General features: G+C 36.2%; 1 protein-coding gene across 4 annotated transcripts; it reads left to right on the top strand.

The window, feature by feature from the left end:
* Nucleotides 1-2,228: 2,228 nt before the first annotated feature.
* LOC132633633 (uncharacterized) lies at nt 2,229-18,519 on the top strand. Of its 4 annotated transcripts, none has more exons than XM_060350181.1 (15): nt 2,233-2,563; nt 2,964-3,107; nt 3,709-3,836; nt 5,336-5,456; nt 5,589-5,653; nt 5,785-5,898; nt 6,711-6,785; nt 8,130-8,168; nt 8,252-8,323; nt 8,658-8,771; nt 9,428-9,499; nt 9,595-9,631; nt 10,737-10,849; nt 11,490-11,696; nt 17,806-18,519. In XM_060350181.1, exons 2-15 carry the CDS (start codon nt 3,029-3,031, stop codon nt 17,896-17,898), a joined length of 1,329 nt encoding a protein of 442 aa, XP_060206164.1. In that variant the 5' UTR covers nt 2,233-2,563; nt 2,964-3,028; the 3' UTR covers nt 17,899-18,519. The 4 variants fall into 4 exon arrangements, with proteins under 4 accessions (XP_060206169.1, XP_060206164.1, XP_060206157.1 ...); XM_060350174.1 differs by having other exon boundaries at nt 2,233-2,627; XM_060350169.1 differs by having other exon boundaries at nt 2,233-3,107.
* Nucleotides 18,520-19,263: the final 744 nt, after the last annotated feature.

Below are 19,263 nucleotides of genomic sequence, written 5' to 3'. Positions count from 1 at the left end.
TCAGAAACATCGAGTTGTGTTGTAAAAAATAGAGACAATTAAGAACTATCAAAATCATTTGCTACTTCACATCTCTTCATTTTCTAGCAAACAAATCATCAATCACCTCAAGATTGATGAAATCACTTTAGAAGAATTTGGAGAATAGATACTGGAGATTGAAATCCTTCAATAGAAAAAAATAAAGAAGTAGCGGAGAAAGAAGTAGAAGGGTCTTGGAGTTTTAGGTTTAGCAGATGTTTGTTTGGAGGTTAAGTTTGTCCAACTAATTTTCATTAAGCTTAGCGGAGGCTGTTTCTATTATACTTTGCATATTAAGTCTGAAAATTCAAGACCAGCCCCTATAAGGCAAGAGTTATAGAGTATTTTTTAAGTCAGATACAATGAGGTAGTGTATTGGAAACAACCTCTCCACCCCACAAAGGTAGAGCTAAGGTATGCGTATATTCTACCCTCCCTAAACTCCACTTGTGGGATTACACTGGGTATGGTGTTGTTGTTGTTGCTGCTGCTGTTGTAGATACAATGAGGTAGTGTAAATTGTTGCCCATAAGTATAAGTTGTTTTTTAGAGTCCTTGAGCAAAAGTTTTCCTCTAAGGCAAAACTTCTACAGTACTTCATAAGTTATACACAATGAGGTAGTGTCAAGTGTTGCTCATTGGGCATAAGTTGTTGTTCTAACGTCTTTGAGCGAATTTTATTGGCGGGTGGACAAAAAAACATGACACATTCATGTTTGGATCGAAATAACATGGCGTCATGCGGAAGCTAACAATTGCAATTCTTCAACGACAACAAATCAGACGATAAAGAAAACTATAAAAAAGACTTTATTATATGATATGAGTTTGGTCAATTGACCTACACATGATAATACTAATATTAAAAAACATTCTAAAATATTGAGAGGATAAATTTCTCCTTAAGCAAAACTCTCTAAAGGACTACATTGTAGATATTATTCACTACATTGTAGACATTTTTCTATGTTCTGGTTGTGGAAAGGATGTCATCAATTTATAGATATCCAAAACTTTTCCCCCAAGACAAGGAATAACCAAATATGGAAGAGAATTATAGTTTCCTTTCAGGAAAAGTATAAGCAATTATGGTAATATTTTGACTTTCTTTCAAGAGAAAAGTAAAACCTCAAATATGATAAGAAAATCATGACAAAAACCCTAACAACATTCACACACAAGAATGAACAACTAAAACGATAAATCCTTGAAGTCATGACATAACCTTCACATAATTGCAACATAAGCTAAAGAACTACGAACTCCACATTAGATAAGCAGTATAAATGTAAATTCTCTTTTTAATTGATTATTGTAACTAGAAAATATGCAGATGATTCTCCTAACTCTTCTACTGTACAAAATTCATCATTTTCAGTTTTATAAGCACGATCAGAAACATCGAATTGTGTTGTAGACAGCAGAAAAAAATCTAGGACCATCAAAATCATTTCTACTTCACATCTCTTCCTTTTTCTAGCAAACAAATCATCAATCTCGAGATCGCATCAGAAGAACTTGAAGAATAGAGGAATGGGGATTGAATCCTTCGGTAGAAAAACAAATGAAGAAGTGGTGGAAAAAAAAGTAACGGGGTCTGGGAGTTTTGGGTTTAGCGGGTGTTTGTTTGGAGGCCTATTTTGTCCAACTAATTTTTATTAGGCTTAATGGAGGCTATTTTTTTTTTTTAATTGTTTTTATTACATAGGGGATAGGGGAAGGGGATTACAATGTGGGGATTCAAACCCTCACAAACAAGGTGAGAGTTCAGGTAGCCAACCAACTGAGCTACTAGATCCCTACAGCTATTTTTCTTATACCTTGCTTATTGGGTCTAAAAATTCAAGACCTGTCCTTTTAGGGTCATTTGTGAAATTATCCCATTTTTCATTACGAATGGATATTCAAAGAGGCAAAGATCGTAGGGATTTAGTAGTTCAGTTAGTTGACTATCTGAACTTTCAAATTGTTGGTGAGGGTTCAAATCTCCACAGTGTAATCTCCTTCTCCTACCCCCTATTGTAATAAAAACAATTTTTTTTAAATAAAAATAAAAAGAGGCAAAGATCCAACTAGCCCCTTATGTTTATGGACAAATTTATTTGGTCCTTCCTATATAACATGAGTTATAACTAACCTGTTATCTTTGCACAAATTACACACTTTTGGTCCTAAACTAAATACAAGAGCCTTCAGTTACGGAAAAACACAAATCAATATAAAAAATTAACGGGACTATGTTAAACCAAACAACAAATTATCTCTTTTTCTCCAAAGCTCTTGGTCTGAAAGGCACTTCATTAATCCCTATTCCGATCTGTTAATTTATTGAATAGTTGTTTAACTATTTGCTTATAACAATGTAGCAGAGCCCATCACTTCACCCCTAATTTGTGACTTTTCTAGCCAGTTTGCATAATAGCCAATTTGGTCATTTGATTTGTAAAGAAGGTGGAAGATGGAAGCAATTTATGCAATTTGTTTTACTGACGGAAAGTAGCCAAAGTGATGAAGAATATACATACTCTACAATGGCCGCTAGGTTCAATAATACTCTAGCAATTGGTTACTTCTCAGTTTGTTAATTCATGCTAACAAGAATTGTGGTGAGATGAATAAAAGTTTTTGTGTTCGAGCTATGATAAGTAATCTTGTTAGAGGCACTTTTTTTTAAATCGACCTTAGTGGAGCGAATCCAAATTCATATACCAGACACAAGTTGAAAAACCAAAAAAAAGTTTGTTAATTAACATTGCGTTAGATGTCCGGTTAGGTTTTCATTGTTGGTGCTCTTCCGTCCAGCTTTGGACCAAAAGTGCCAACTTTTACATAGATAAATGATTATTATTTATATTCAATTGTTATATAAGAAGGACCAAAATAACTCTAACCCTAGACATAAGGGACTGTTTGTTAATTCGTTTTGTTTCCTGGATATTCAGAGCTCAGAAAAAGCACAGCGCTAAAAACCTCTTTAATGACTTTCACATTTCAATAAAAAAGAAAGATGAGCGGAACTTCAGGTCTCTTTCAGCTATGGCAACTTCCTTCCTCATCACTATTGGGACGCTCCAAGCTTTCTAAAGGTACTCTTTTGTTTCTCACTGCAATTAATTAAATGCAATAAGCAATTTTAATTTTTTTTAAACTTATATTCTCCCCATGTACTTATATTCGAATTAATATAAATTTGGGTGCGGGATTGGTAATGGAAATGTACCTACTTCCTTACCAGTGGTATTAGCACTATTCTGGTAATTCTTGTTCTTTGTGTTTCTGTTACCACCTGTGTTTCTTGTGCTTCGGTTATCACATTATTTCGTTCTTTGTTGTTACTGTTTTTTTTTTTTCCGAATGCTATTTACTGCTTTCCCCTATCTCATTATTTCGTTGTTGTTAATGTTCTTTTTTTTCTTTTTCTTTTTCGAATGCTATTTACTGCTTTCCCATATCGCATTATTTCATTGTTGTTACTGCTTTCATTCCCGTATCACGTTTTGCAAAGTGTTGTGAAATGTTTTACTTGAGCCGAGGGTCTATTGGAAACAGCGTCTCTATCTCTATGAGATAGGGGTAAGGTATGCTTTACTTCTGGGATTACACTGGATATGTTGTTGTTGTTGGATTGGTAATGGAAATGTTTTCTGTCTATTTCTCTAAAGCCAAATGTGTTGTTGGTGAGTGCAGGTCTATACTTGGTTCCTGTGCGTGTTATGTATCCAATGTCATGCTTCTGTAAACAAATGCAGACTACTACTTATGAAATTGTTAAAGGAAGCTATGTATCAAATCCACAGAACCAACCAGAAAAAAAAGTATTTCTACTCCTTTAATCTCACCTTTGGATTTCTATAATATTACTATGTGAAGTTAAAGACTTTATGTTTTTTAAGGATATTATACTATAAACAACTAGTATGAAGGATATTATACTAAAAAAGATACATCTCTTATTAAAAATTGGCTTTGGGCCACTAATTTTACTGAGCCACTCTTGATTATTAGTGGAATTAATTTTTGTAGCTGGCTATTTACTGGGAATTACCTCTGTGCCGTTTAATAAATGCAGTGTTCCTTTATGGCCAAAGTCATAGATGGACCCCTAAACTTGTCCTGATTTTCCATTTAGACCGCCCAACTAAAACGTTGACCATCTGAACCCCCGAACATAAGATAAACTGTGCCATTTGAACACCTCGTGCCAGCTGGGCACACGCGTGAAGCTCACTGCTTTAAACAGAGCGTGAGAGACCAAATTTTTTCTTTTTTAAAATTTTTAATCATTAAAAATTAATTTTAACAAAAACTCTATTTAAAAATCTATTTAAATAATTAAAAAATTGAAAAACCCAACCCATCCTCTCCGATAGCCCACTTCACCGCCGCCGCTACTGTCGCCGCTTTCTTTTTTTAAATTTTTAATCATTAAAAATTAATTTTAACAAAAACTCTATTTTAAAATCTATTTAAATAATTAAAAAAAATTGAAAAACCCAACCCATCCTCTCCGATAGCCCACTTCACCGCCGTCACTGCCGCTGCCTCCTCCGCCGCCTCCACTGCCGCCGCTGCTCCACTTCAAAATCTATTTAAACAAATCTCCGATGAAAAATGGCACCATTAACCCTCACGGGTTGGCCTGGTGGCAATTGACTTGAGCCTTGGGGTGCTTCCTTTCAAGGTCTCAAGTTCGAAACTCGCTGGGTGCAAACAATTTCTGAGGGCCATCGGACTGGGGCAACCCTGAATTACCCGTGGTGCACTTGCGGGAAACTCCTTGCCGAGGGCCTGTGCACCCCCGGGATTAGTCGGGGCTCAAAGAGACTCGGACACCCGGCGCTAATCAAAAAACAAATGGCACCATTTTTTTAATTATTTAAATAGATTTTGAAGCGGCGGCGGCGGAGGCAGCAGCGACAGTGGCAGCGGTGAAGTGGGCTATCGGAGAGGATGGGTTGGGTTTTTCAGATTTTTTAAAAATTATTTAAATAGATTTTAAAATTTAATTTTTCTTAAAATTAATTTTAAAATGTTGACATGGCTTATTTTTTTTTTTTGAAACAGGTAACATGACATGGCTTATTTTTATTGGTTTATTTTTCCATGTCACAGCAAGTGAGCTTCACGCGTATGCCCAGTTGGCACGAGGTGTTCAAATGACACAGTTTATCTTATGTTTAGGGGTTCAGATGGTCAACGTTTCAGTTGGGGGGTCTAAATGGAAAATCAGGACAAGTTCAGGAGTCCATCTATGACTTTAGCCTTCCTTTATTGTTCACATGAAAATTGAAAGCGATTACTCATTTTCTTGTAGGAAAAATTTACACCTAAGGTAGAAACTGTAGGTGCATTTCAAAAATTACCGATGGTAATGCCATCTATAGATGTTCTACAATCAGCACTAAGGAAAGCAAAGAGGGTCTCGCCTACAAAGGGTAAGCTTTGGCTCTGCATCTATATACTTCTTACTTCCACCTCATCATTGTAGTATCAATTTTGTACTTGACTGATGACTCAAGCACACACGGATTAAAGGAATTATAGCATTTAGTTAAAATATTTAACAGGCATTGCTAATGCTGCAAAACGCGAGAGAAATAAAGGCGCAAAACAACTTGACGCATTAATGAAGGTGAGATTACAACAACAACAACAACATGCCCAGTGAAATCCCACAATGTGGGTCTGGGGATTATACATCTACAATTTTGATAGTTTCATATGAAACAAAATTTACATTTGTGATTCATTTTTTGTATGAAGGAGTTGGCTGTGCCCTTGAGGACATACAAGGAGAACTTCCCAAACAAAAAATATTTGCACCCTTATGAACGATCTTTGATTGAGTTAACGCTTGGAGATGGAAACTATGAAGAGGTAAACTCCAATCACTCTAGTATCTTTTTCCAATAATGGTATTTCAGGGAAATTGAGGTCATCATAACTTTTTCCTATAGGGAAATAGCTTTGAACTTTGAAAAATGATTTTTGACTCTTCAGGAAAGTACATGTATTTAAACAGGAAGTTTTAAATGTCTCTTTTTCCTGAAAAATTAAAAGCTAGTAAAGTAGAGAAAAGGATCTATGCTAGGAGCATGTATACTGGGGTTTGTAGCGTTTTATGTAGTTGTTAGCTAATCTTAGTAAAGCCCTGAGTTTGTGTTATTATTCCACACGTCTCTTTGACAGACATGAAATGATTCTGTTGGGCCCTTTATTTGGATGGACTGATTTTCAGGGTCTGGATTTATTTTTCAATATTCATCGAAACTAGCACTTTTGATATCCTCAACCCCTCTCAGGGGGTTTATGGTTTTCATTTCTTGCTCGTGTTAATGAAAGGTTTATTGCTGTAACTTTAAATTTATCTAAAGTTCTTTACTGTTCAGCATTTGTGACGTAATGCTGGCACCATGCTAGTTTTGAGTTAATTGATTGAAGTTGACAAACTAATGTTTGTAACTTAGTTATTTTTTTGGTGAATTGAGTTGTCAACATTTAGCAGTACATCAATTTTTGAGTGAGATAAACTTTTTCCTCTGTTCTTGTATGGCTTTTTTGTTTTTCCTATCAATAGATCTATGTTCTTTCTTCCTCGCTAAAAGAAGATCTATATCTACCCTAGATATATTTAATATTTTTTATATGTCTCTGACATGTCTTACATCTAAGTAACTACAATTTTTCAGGTATTGAGAAAGCTAGAAGCTTTAAGGAAAAAGGTGGTATCAGTTGGAAAGGAACATGCATCACTATGTGCTAAGGTTGGAAAACTGGTTGCATAAAATAATTATCTATTTTGTATCTGTGTACTGTTAGTCTTCTCCCCTCTCCCCGCCTCTTAGGTTTTTTATTTTGAAACAATCTTAGGTAAAATAGCCTTCTGGGCGACATTCTCATTTTTTTCCCTGATAAGTATCCTATGTTATTAGAAGAGCATCCATGGGAAGCTATCTCTATACTTTGACCTGCATATAAGATTAGACTCCCATCCTTTCACCCTTTCTACATTAAACAAAACTATCTATCTCCTAGCATAGGTCAGATTGCTGTCTAATCTCCTTAATTCACGCTTGTGGCTGGCTTCTGTCTTCTTTTCTTTGAGTCTGATCCATTCACATCCCTACCCTGCAGTGGCATTATTGAACCTCTTTGGCGAACATTTTTAAATCAGACAGATGCTGCAAACAAATAGACCCTACTGTCTGTATTGTGGTGGAATATTGAGGAGAGAAATTAGGCAAACTATCCAAAGATGTGGGAAGTATCTTGAATTTGTTATATCATTCATGGTAACATCTTTTGCATATGAGTGATAGCAGCACAATCTCTTAATTTCAATTTGACTAGGTCCAATATTGGTTTGGACTAGTGATAAAAAAAATTAGGATATGCCAAGCATGCGAGAATAGATGAACAGGAATTGCATAGAAAACAGAGAAAACTCTAAAGCTCCATACTCTCCTGATTATGTATTTTGATGGAATGTATTAAGAAGGAAAGACATGTATAAAGTTTTAGTGAAGTGGCAATGGAGGATAACAAGTAACAACACTATTTCTTTCCCACCTTTGCTGAATCGACGCTCATCATTGCTTGGTTAGGGTTCACACACTCTCATGCTTTCAGTCAGTAGTAGTTCAGTTAGATGCAGGGCTTATTGTGACCTCCCAAAAAAAAAAAAAAAAAAAAAAAACGATTAGCAGAAACTGTAACTATCTATGGAACATACAATTGAACGAGTCTTCTTATGGGGAAAAGGTACCCCTGTCAAGTTAGCCTTTCCTTGCTGCAAGCACATTCTCCATTCCAAATTCTTGATTCAACTTCACTACCTTCAATCTTCATAATAATTAACAATACATCTCCATGTAGCTAATGGACATGGTCAGAATTTCTTCTTTTGAATACAAATAAGGGCTACAGAGGTCTTAGCACTACATCAGGATCCTTGGGTTGTGTCTACAACCAGATGTTATTATATTCAATTTTCTCATCATTGATTCATTGAAACATTTTTATTTATTTAAACGGTGGTTACTTTCTACCTTTATAATTTATATTTCTATTTAAGATGCAAATCAAGTAATTGATGCAATTTGTGGCAGTCATTATCTAAACGAGAAGCAGAGGAGCGACTGAACGAGGTAGTCTGATACTTCCATTTTACTGAATTCCATATTTATCTGAAATAATCCATAAGTTGATCTGTGAGAGGATATCTTTGTAGGGATTGAAAAGAATTGGGGAAATTTTTGATCGTGATGGAAAAGCTGTTGATGAACTATTGAACATTGCCAAGGTAAGGCCAGTTAGAGATAACAAAGCTAGGTAGTATGAGTCTTAGTAAAGGCCTTGAGATGAACTAAAAGTTGAAAGAGAAGTGGTTAGACCTATGCATTAGTATACTGAAAACTGGAATGAAGTTTCAAAAAATTATTATCACGAACCTTCATTATACACATTAGAAGGATATCGAGAAAAAAAGGGACATCATGACAGTATCTTCCTGATTGCATGGAGGCTTTTTAGTTGGACTTCTCAATAGATGATTATTAAGAAATGATCTTTGCTTTCAAAGTCAAAAAAAAAGTTTCAGTGGTTTCTACCAGTCTGACAAATTTTAATGGTGGCAGACATTACGGGCAATGCCAGTTGTCGATCTGGAAACACCAACTCTCTGTCTTGTTGGTGCTCCCAATGTCGGAAAATCATCTTTGGTTCACGTACTTTCGACAGGGAAGCCTGAGGTCTGTACCAAGTTGGTTAGCTTTCATTCCATTTTTACTTGCTTTCTTTTTCTGGGATAAGGGATTTCACCCATCTTTCTTTAGAGAGTCATAACGACGTCATAATATACTCTTGAGGAAGGAAAATTAGCCCAAATTACTATCCGTTGAAAAAAAAAGCTAGTATCAGTTCTTAAACCGAGGTTTTAACTTGGGTGCGAAGAAACATTTTATGCTGAAATGTCAGTATCTTTAAAATTAATTGTAAGGAAAATGTCAGAAGGAGGAAGATAAGCAATGAGATGAAAGCCTATGCAATGATATGATCATAAACTAGCATTTATTACCAATCAATTATGTGTTTCAATCACCACTTCATCAGTTATTTTAACTAGCTTATGGTAAATCTGTTACTTATACTAGGTTAGCAATATCATAGGCATGGATGCATTGTCAGAAAGATGACTAAAGAGATACTTGTCTGCAGTTTTACGAACGAGTCAAAGGAATTTGGTTTGATATTTTGACTAGAACTAAATCCACAACTATACATATTTTCCTTGCATGTCTACCAACTCTATAGAAGTTTTTCGATCTACTTCCTCCAGTTGATTGCATCTTTTCATCACATACTTCTCCTTGATTGAGTTCCCAGTAATGTCACTGAATATTATCAGATCTGCAACTATCCTTTCACAACCAGAGGAATTCTGATGGGTCATATTAATTTGAGCTACCAGAATTTTCAGGTTAGTCTTTATGTCAAAGTGAAGATGTTTTCTCAAATGTTTCTTACCTTTTTGTTTCTTCTACTAGTTTACTGATTAAGCATTATAATCTTCAGGTTACTGATACCCCTGGAATCTTAAGGAGATGTGATGGTAAAAAAAAATCTCTTCTGGGTTTACCATTTGAATAATGTGAATAATTTTTCTTTGCATCCTTTTACTTTCTCCTCCATAATACAAAGAAGCTAAAAAAAATACAAAGAAATTGATGAACATCGTCAGTTTTGTTAGTGAAAAAGATTGTCTGTAGGATACCAGATGTAAAGATTCTTTTGGTTCATTTGCACATAACTGTATGTGTTTGGGGAAGTGAGTGAGTTGGATTAGAACTTGATTCACTATTGTCAGAAATGGTACCTCCTTTGCATGCAAAATGTTTTGGTTAAGGTGTACTACTTAGATCTCCGAAAAATTATTACACTAATAGCCACAATTTTGCTTGTCCAAGTAACAGGCTAATTCTCCAAAAAAATAAAAAATAAATAAATAAACTAGTTTGAGATGAGAAAGTGTTGCTCAATCTCTTCATTACAATAACTCTAGTGATGGAATATTGTCTGGAGTGGGTGTAAATGTAAATTCCAACGTTTTTGACTTAAAAAGAAACTATTGCAACTATGTTTTCTTTTTTGCTATGGTGCTCAGCGAACAGTGAGAACATTACTCATACAACAACAACAACAACAACAACAACAACCCAGTGTAATCCCACAACGTGGGGTCTGGGGAGGGTAAGAGTGTACGCAGACCTTACTCCTACCAAGGTAGGATGGCTGTTTCCGAAAGACCCTCGGCTCAATAAAAAAAAGCATAAAAAGCGGTCAGATAAGGCTAAGAGATTCAAAGCGATATGGAAATGAAATAACGCAAGCGACACAGATAACATAGGATAATCAAAGCACAGGAAATTACAGATAATAGCAGAAATCAGAGCACAAGAAATTATACTGCGATAATGCGACTACTAATAAGAAAGGATAACGAGACTATCTACTAGCCTTCTACCCTAAGAAAGGATAATGAGAACATTACTCATAGTTCTCTAAATTTCTTTCTAGTAAAACTGGACTTTTGTGTTCTGTTGTCATGGATTACTTCTCTTCTCATTTTATATATATATATATATATATATATATATATATATATATATATATATATATATATTAACATTTTCTCTTTATTGTCATTGAACCTGCAGAGGACAGGAATAACTTGGAAAAGTTAACACTTGCCGTTCTCACTCATTTGCCAACTGCAGTACTTTATGTTCACGATTTATCTGGAGAATGTGGGATGTCACCTTTGGATCAGGTAACTCAAGTACTCTAGTGGAGAAATGGATTCTTTATTGTTTTATACAGGAATGGTTTAACCTGGATCTGGAGATCTATTAGATATCTGAAGTAATTGTGCACGTGTTAGAACTTGCATATTGATGATTTTGATAAGCTCTAACATTTGATTCTCCAAATTATGAGAAGATGGTTAAAATTTGAACGGTCATGGACTAGTTGTGTATACGGACAAAAAGTTGACGTACTAGAACTTGCACATTGGTGATTTAGAAAAACTATTTTCTCGAAATAATGAGAAGATAGATCAAATGAGAGTGGTCATGAGCTAGTAAAGTGTAGATACATTTTTCTATCAGGAGCTAGTAAAGTATATTAGTAGCTGTGCTATATAAGAGTTTCCAGTGAATACTTACCAAGTGTCCCTTTCAAACTGTTATATTGGTCATAATTTTTTTCTTGTTTTGTCGGTTTGTTTGGGGGTTAGGGCTGCCCCTCCCCAAACATGAATTAGTTATAAATGTTTATCAATAATCTGGAAGGCTTAGGAGAATGTCAATACACTTTGTGATACTGATTTTGGCTACAACCAATTTTCAGTCTTCTCTATCTTTTCTCATATTGTAAAAATGGTTGATTGCTAAGTATGGTTTATGCAGTTTGTGATCTATAAGGAAATGAGAGAGAGATATAGCAGCCATATTTGGCTTGATGTCGTATCCAAATGTGACTTACTGCAAGCATCTCCCGTCATCTTTTCAACAGACGATGGTAATGTTGATAACTTTGAGCTGGAGAGATATAGGAAAATGGGACCTGATGGAGCCTTAAATGTGTCAGTAAAGAATGAGATCGGTCTTCCTGAGGTAGCATTTTGTTCCCCTTATATGCCATTATTATAGATGAATGAGCAGGTTGCTTAACTTAAACCTGTATGAGTTTCCAAAGTGTCACAAAATGCAAATTTAGAACTTAATACAGAATTTGTGAATTTGTTTCGCAGTTGAGATAATTATTACATCTTACCAGTGATTATCTGACCATTATGATCCTCCGGGAGATTCAAGTTGCCCCTCTAGATCATTTTCTACATCATTTGATATTGAATGCTACTTCTAAGAGATTTGACATGTTCACAGTTCTTCGATGAACCTGTTGACTGCTGTTGTCTAAACTTAAAACAAGTATTCAAGAACAACTCATTATTTATATGGATTTTCTGTTTAGTCATCTAACTGTTCTTGGGTTAAGAAGTATCTTATTGCTCACACTTGTAATAGTTTATTTAGCACTGTTTTGTTTCTTTTCTGAAAGTGATGCAACTCTGGATTCCAATTGGATCGAAAGTCACAATTAAGCAAGCCTAAAGAGTAAATTGAAGAGAATTACTCTTGAACAGCTAACTCAAGAACCCTAATTGGGTGTAATTGAACAAGAGAGAGAGATAAGAAATTGTATTTCACGTATGAACTGAATTGAATCCATTACAATTGATGAGATTACACTATATAGACCAAGGAGCTTGAGGCGGGAAAGTTAGTTGAAACTAACTTTTGTGACAGCTCACACATGTGCAGTGCATGTGACTTAACTGCCATTTAACTAACTCACTAATCCTTACTAATCAATTCCTAATTTCCAGCTTAAGCAATTACAGGGAAATTCAATGGATTAAAATGAAATACAAATGAGATTAAATTGCAGAAAACTGTAATAGTTCTGGATCATATCAATACTTCCCCTTGAGATGATCCTTGTCCTCAAGGATCAAATTGTGGGAACTGTTGTTGGAATGAGTCAAAATCCTCCCAAGTACTATCCTCCTGAGCTGAGTTAAGCCATTTGATGAGCAATTGAGGAACAGCCTTGCCATGTTTTTCAATCAACCTTCTGTCTAGGATTGCTTCCGGATACATCAGAACAGGACCAGCTTGAGACTGAACCACTGGTAGTGTGACTGAGGCAGGCTGAGAACCAAGCTTCTTCTTGAGTTGAGAGATGTGGAAAGTAGGATGAATCTTTGAACCAGTAGGAAGTGCTAAAGTATAAGCTACCATAACAGCTTTAGCAGTGATCTGAAATGGTCCAAAGAATTTTGCAGAGTGTTTTTGATGAGTCTGAGGTTTCAAAGATAGTTGCCTGTTAGGTTGGAGTTTAACATAAACCCAATCCCCAACTTCATAAGACCTGTCAGTTCTTCCTTTATCAGCTTGGGTTTTCATCCTACTTTGAGCTCTATTTAAATGCAATTTAAGAGCTCTTAGTGTAGCCTCCCTAGCTTGCAAGCTTCTATCCACCATATCTAGTTAAGAATCAAAGGGAAGTAAGGCAGTAATGGGGGAGGTGGTTGTCCATAAACAGCCTCATAAGGTGACATGTTAATGGAGGAGTGGTGAGTGGTGTTGTATCACCATTCAGCTAGGGGTAACCACTGAGGCCATTCTTTAGGTTTCTCACAAGTCCTACACCTAAGATAACACTCTAAGCATCTGTTAACAACCTTAGTTTGCCCATCAGTTTGTGGGTGGTATGCAGTAGAAGTGAGCAATGAAACTTCCTGCAGTTTGAACAATTATTTCCAGAATTTGCTAGTAAATATTGCATCCCTATCAGAAACAATTGACTTAGGCATGCCATGCAACCTGAATACTTCATTCATGAACACCTGAACCACATCCAAGGCAGTATAGGGGTGTTTGAGGGCAATAAAATGAGCAGCTTTGCTCAGTCTGTCAACCACTACAAATATGGCCTCTTTACTAGCAGCCTTAGGCAATCCCTCTATGAAATCCAGCCAAACTTTGTCAGGAATAGGCAAGGGTTGAAGCAACCCTGGGTAAGCTACATTTTCATTTTTACACTTTTGACAGACATCACAGTTCCTTACATAGCAATAGACATGTTGCTTCATTTTCTTCCAATAAAAATCCTGTTGTAGCCTTTTAAGAGTAGCAGTTATACCTGAATGTCCACCCATTGGAGAGTCATGATAGAAAGCAACCAGTTTTTCCCTCAAAGCACTATCAGCACCTACCGGCATCTTTCCCTTCCTGCTTAGGACACCAGAATGTATTTATAGTGAGCTTTGTGACTTGGATCAGACTGAAGTGTTTGAATCAACTGATGTAAACTTGGATCCTGAACCCAAGAATCCTTAACAGCATCCAATAATTCAGCATGAACTCCAGAGATACTGAAAAGTTGTATAGAATCTTGTTTCCTTGACAAAGCATCAGCAACAATATTTTCCTTACCCTTCTTATAGTCAATGGTGTAGTCATATCCTAACGGCTTGACTAACCATTTTTGTTGACTAGGGGTAGTAATTCTCTGCTCCAAAAGATATTTAAGACTATGATGATCAGTCTTAATAACTAATTGTCTTCCTAATAGGTATGGTCTCCACTTCTGAACTGCATTCACCAAGGCTAGAAGCTCTCTTTCAGACACAAAAAGAGCCTTATTTCTCTCAGACAAACCTACCTTTACTGAAGAAAGCTATAGGTTTGTTATCTTGGACTAGAACAGCCCCAATACCATCACCAGATGCATCAGTCTCTACTATGAACTCTTTGGAGAAATCAGGAAGAACTAAGATAGGTGCAGATGTGACAGCTTTCTTCAATTCTTCAAAGGCAGAAGTGGCAGCAGGATCCCATTTGAAACTACTTTTCTTCAGGAGGTTGTACAAAGGTCTTGCAATGAGACCATAATTTCTAATAAACCTTCTGTAGTAACCAGTCAACCCCATAAATCCTCTCATCCCTTTGAGAGTAGTGGGTAGGGGCCAATCCAAAACAGAGTCCACCTTTTGTTGATCCATAGATACACCTTGCTCAGAAATGACATGTCCCAAATAATCTGTCTCTTTGATTCCAAACGCACATTTGCTCTTTTTAACAAACAGCACATGTGATCTAAGAACCTTGAAAGCCTCTTGTAAATGAGTCAAATGATCTTCCCAACTCCTGCTACATATAAGAATGTCATCAAAGAAAACCAAAATGAATTTCCTGAGATAAACATGGAAAATTTGGTTCATTAGACTTTGAAAAGTTGAAGGGGCATTTGTGAGACCAAATGGCATTACTAAGCACTCATAATGGCCATGGTGAGTTCTAAAAGCAGTCTTGTGTATGTCTTATTCAAACATTCTGATCTGGTGATATCCAGATCTTAAGTCGAACTTAGAGAAGTATTTAGCTCCGTGCAATTCATCCAAGAGTTCTTCAATTACCAGTATAGGGAATTTATCCTTGACTGTGCAGTTGTTCAACTACCTATAGTCCACACACATTCTCCAAGAACCATCCTTTTTCTTCACCATGAATAGGTGATGAATACTGGTACTGTGTCTGATCACCCCAGATTCTAGCATTTCATCCACAAGTTTTTCAATCTCATCTTTTTGAATTGCAGGATATCTATAAGGTCTGATGTTAATTGGGGAAGTTCCATCCTTCAAAATGATCTTGTGATCATGTGATCTTGAAGGTGGTAAATCAGTAGGAACCTCAAATAGGTCATTGTACTCATCCAATATAGTTCTCAACCCCCTCTGAGTATCAGACTCCAAATGAGTCCCTTATATCCTCATTAACTCTGCTGTATTTCCTGTAGCCTGTTCCTCTTGATACCTGTTCCTCTTGATACCTGCCAACTGAGATCATACTAATTCTGCTGGTTTGGCAAGCAACTTGTCCATCCTATCCTATTGGATCACCTTAGCAGATGGAGGTTTGATTCCTCTCAATGAGACTTTGTGGCCCATAAAGGTGAATTCCATCCTTAGTTTGCTGAAATTCCACATAATGTCTCCCAAGGTAGATAACCATGGAATACCATGTTACACCCTCCTATAGGAAACACTAGCATATCCGAGTCAAAAGAAACACTTGCATTTTCTACATCAAGTTCTTGCATACATAATTGCTGTAGACTTTCTTGCCATCAGCAACAGACACAGGAAAAGGTGAGATAGCAGTCAAAACACACCCCAACCTTTTTGCAGTGTTCAAATCCAGGAAGTTGTGAGTACTCCCAGTGTCAATCAATACATGACTTGCCTTGCCTTTAACAGAGATTGTAACTCTCATGGTTCTGAAGTCATGGATGCCATTGATGGCATGAACTGATACATGAGGCAGTATGGATCCCTCAGGATCAGTTTCTAGTCCTTGACCAATCATGGATAAACATGCGGCAGGGTCCAATGATACTTCACCCAGTTCAGTAATCTCTTCACCTTCTTCTACTTCCATAGAGAACAGTTGCCTTTTCTTTTTGCAAATGTGACCAAAACTGTACTTCTCATCACAATTGAAGCACAGCCCCTTGCTCCTCCTCTCATCCATTTCAGCAGGTGTTAGTAATTTGGCATTTCTGTAGGGTGGTTTGGGTCCTACACTAGCATTAGTTTGAGGTTTAAAGGGTGCATTGGTGGATTTAGCTTGTAGGTTCTGGTTCTGGTTTTGGGAAAAAGAAGAATTAGCATAGTAAGATGGTTTAGCATTTGAGAATCTGATCATATTTCTGGGGTTGGGATTAGGTAGCATCCCAGTAAAAAGTAGTTGTTGGACAGCAATGGTTTGTTCTTGAATTTTAGCCAAACCAACAGCCTTAGCTAAGCTTGCTTGGTCCTAACATCTTAACAGTCAACCCAATCTCAGGTTTTAACCCTCTTACAGAACAACTAACAACATACTCCTCAGATAATTCCACCCTTGTTAGTAGTTCATCAAAGATATCTACATATTCTTGAATTGATCCTAACTGCTTGAATTCCTTGAAATCTCCCATTGGATCATCAAACAGCTCTTCTCCAAACCTAGCATACAAACATCCCACATACTCCCCCCATCTTGGCCAATCTCTAGTTAGTCTACTTTTCATATATGATTGATGCCATTTCAAGGCTCTTCCTTCTAGTCTACATGATGCCATTTTCACTTTAGCACCCTCTTCTATATCCTCCACATCAAAAAATTGATCGCATTTATACAACCAGTCTTTCAAGTTTTGTCCATCAAACTGGGAAATTCTAACTGATATTTCCTATTAGTAGCAGTTTCATACCTCTCATGTCTGCAATTCCTCTCAGGTGCTGCATCAGCTACTTCAGGTGCTGCATTTCTGTCATGAACTGCTGCATGTCCATTGATATTGTTTCCTCCATTACCCACTAGCATTCTCTTAATTTCCTCCATTGCCTGTGCTACTCTTTCATCCACCATAGTGCGCATATCAGAAACTGAAGTCACAACTCCATCCATGGAATTTTTGAGAGAATCGGCTTCCTTAATTCTTGCATTCTAGTATTGTGATCACCCATCTGTCCAGGTCAGAGAATCACACGCTCTGATACCAATGATGCAACTCTGGATTCCAATTGGATCGAAAGTCACAATTAAGCAAGCCTAAAGAGTAAATTGAAGAGAATTACTCTTGAACAGCTAACTCAAGAACCCTGATTGGGTGTAATTGAACAAGAGAGAGAGAGAGAAGAAATTGTATTTCACGTATGAACTGAATTGAATCCATTACAATTGATGAGATTACACTATATAGACTAAAAGGCGGGAAAGTTAGTTAAAACTAACTTTTGTGACAGCTCACACATGTGCAGTGCATGTGACTTAACTGCCATTTAACTAACTCACTAATCCTTACTAATCAATTCCTAATTTCCAGCTAAGCAATTACAGGGAAATTCAATGGATTAAAATGAAATACAAATGAGATTAAATTGCAGAAAACTGTAATAAATCAGGATCATATCAGAAAGTTGATAGCCTTTGGCACTCTGCAGCAGGAGTTGATAATCCTGACACGTTCACAGTTGCTTTAACTATCCATAGTTTCTCGGAGTTCATTTTATAAGCTATAGAATTCAATAGTCAGCATGAAGTGCCAATTTATTCCCTTAAGCTAATTTCTTCATTAGTATGTTCTGACATCTTCGTTGGGTTTTTGTAGTTGAAGAAAAGAGTTTACGAGCTGCTTGCTTCACAATCAGAAAGGATCAAAAACCGAAAGAGCAAGGAGGCAGAGCTGGAAGTTTCAAGCTAGTTGGTTTTATGATTTCCTAACAGATCTCTGGCCTGCCGGAATTTGGCTGCAAGTTTTTGGGCTTCATAATTTGCTGAATCTGATCGTGGTATATCATGTATGTACGATTGTACATTGGTGATCAATCTGTGGTGGCACTAACACACATTTCCAAGTCCAAGAACGCGACTTGCTTCTTGGCATATTTCTCAGGCAGTTGGACAATGAGGTCCTCTTTTGCTTCGCTTCAAATCTCACCTCTAAGATACCCAAATCATTTGTCAAATGCTGCAAACGGGGTTGCCATATCTGTCATTCCATTCTTCAAGCTATTAGTTGTAGCAATGTTTGATGAATTTTTAGTCAGTGGTTTATGGATATGATTCTGAGATGCATTTGGAGATTTAAAAGGTCTAAATTTCAGAAGCTCTAATTATGTACCATCTATATTTATTTACAAGTAGAAATTGAGTCTGCACTTGTCATCAATGAATAAGTGCTCTGTAAAGTTGAAGTTGATGTACATTACTTTTGGTCGAAAAAGGAAATCCTTGTTCTTGTGAGGAACCTTATTTATTTTCCCTCTTGATTTTCAAATCTTTGAGGTGTGTTATGTCAGTGATTTACATTTTACACTAACAATGACGTTGTTGTCTTATATCTATCTATCTATCTATCTATCTATATTTATCTATATCTATATCTATATCTATATCTATATCTACATATATTAAAAACATGAATAATTTTCGCTAAATGTTAAACGACGAAAATATCCTCTAAATGTTAATCGACTTTTATGCCCTTAAAAGTTTAAGTTAAGTCAGGATAAAATTGTAATCATCTTTAATATATTAATTTTTTAATTAACTTATATTTAGGGTTTTGAATCCAATTATAAATCTGTCAATCCTAGTCGAGTCATCTAAAAACTAGCAAATCAAATCCTACTTGGATTGAAAAGCCACATTAATGATTTTCTTTAAAGAATCTTTATTATTGGTTAAAAAATTTATAATGAATAATTACACGTTTTTATTTACATGTCTAAAACTTTAACATGTAATAATGTTATCATCCACCTCATAAATAATACGACTTTATTGGATACAAACAATTGCTAAATATGCAATAACTTTAAAATTTAAATCTAAATGTGAGTTAAATAATTTTGATTCCTTTCGTCCGCTTAGAAGTTTAGTCAAATACCACTCCTACGACAAATCATCAGCAAGTCGGCAACTAAAGTCCTCATGTTTAGTTAATTCTAATTAAGTGATGAACTCTATTTTGCTTATAAATGTCACGATCCAACCGGAGGGCCATGACTGGCACCCGGAGCTCACCTACCGAGCATCTCTGAACGTGCATCTCATAATCTTTCAT

The sequence above is a fragment of the Lycium barbarum genome, chromosome 1 (assembly GCF_019175385.1).
Source record: "Lycium barbarum isolate Lr01 chromosome 1, ASM1917538v2, whole genome shotgun sequence".
Taxonomy (NCBI): domain Eukaryota; kingdom Viridiplantae; phylum Streptophyta; class Magnoliopsida; order Solanales; family Solanaceae; genus Lycium; species Lycium barbarum.
Note: the sequence above shows the minus strand (reverse complement) of the source record. Positions and strands in the feature narration are given on the sequence as shown.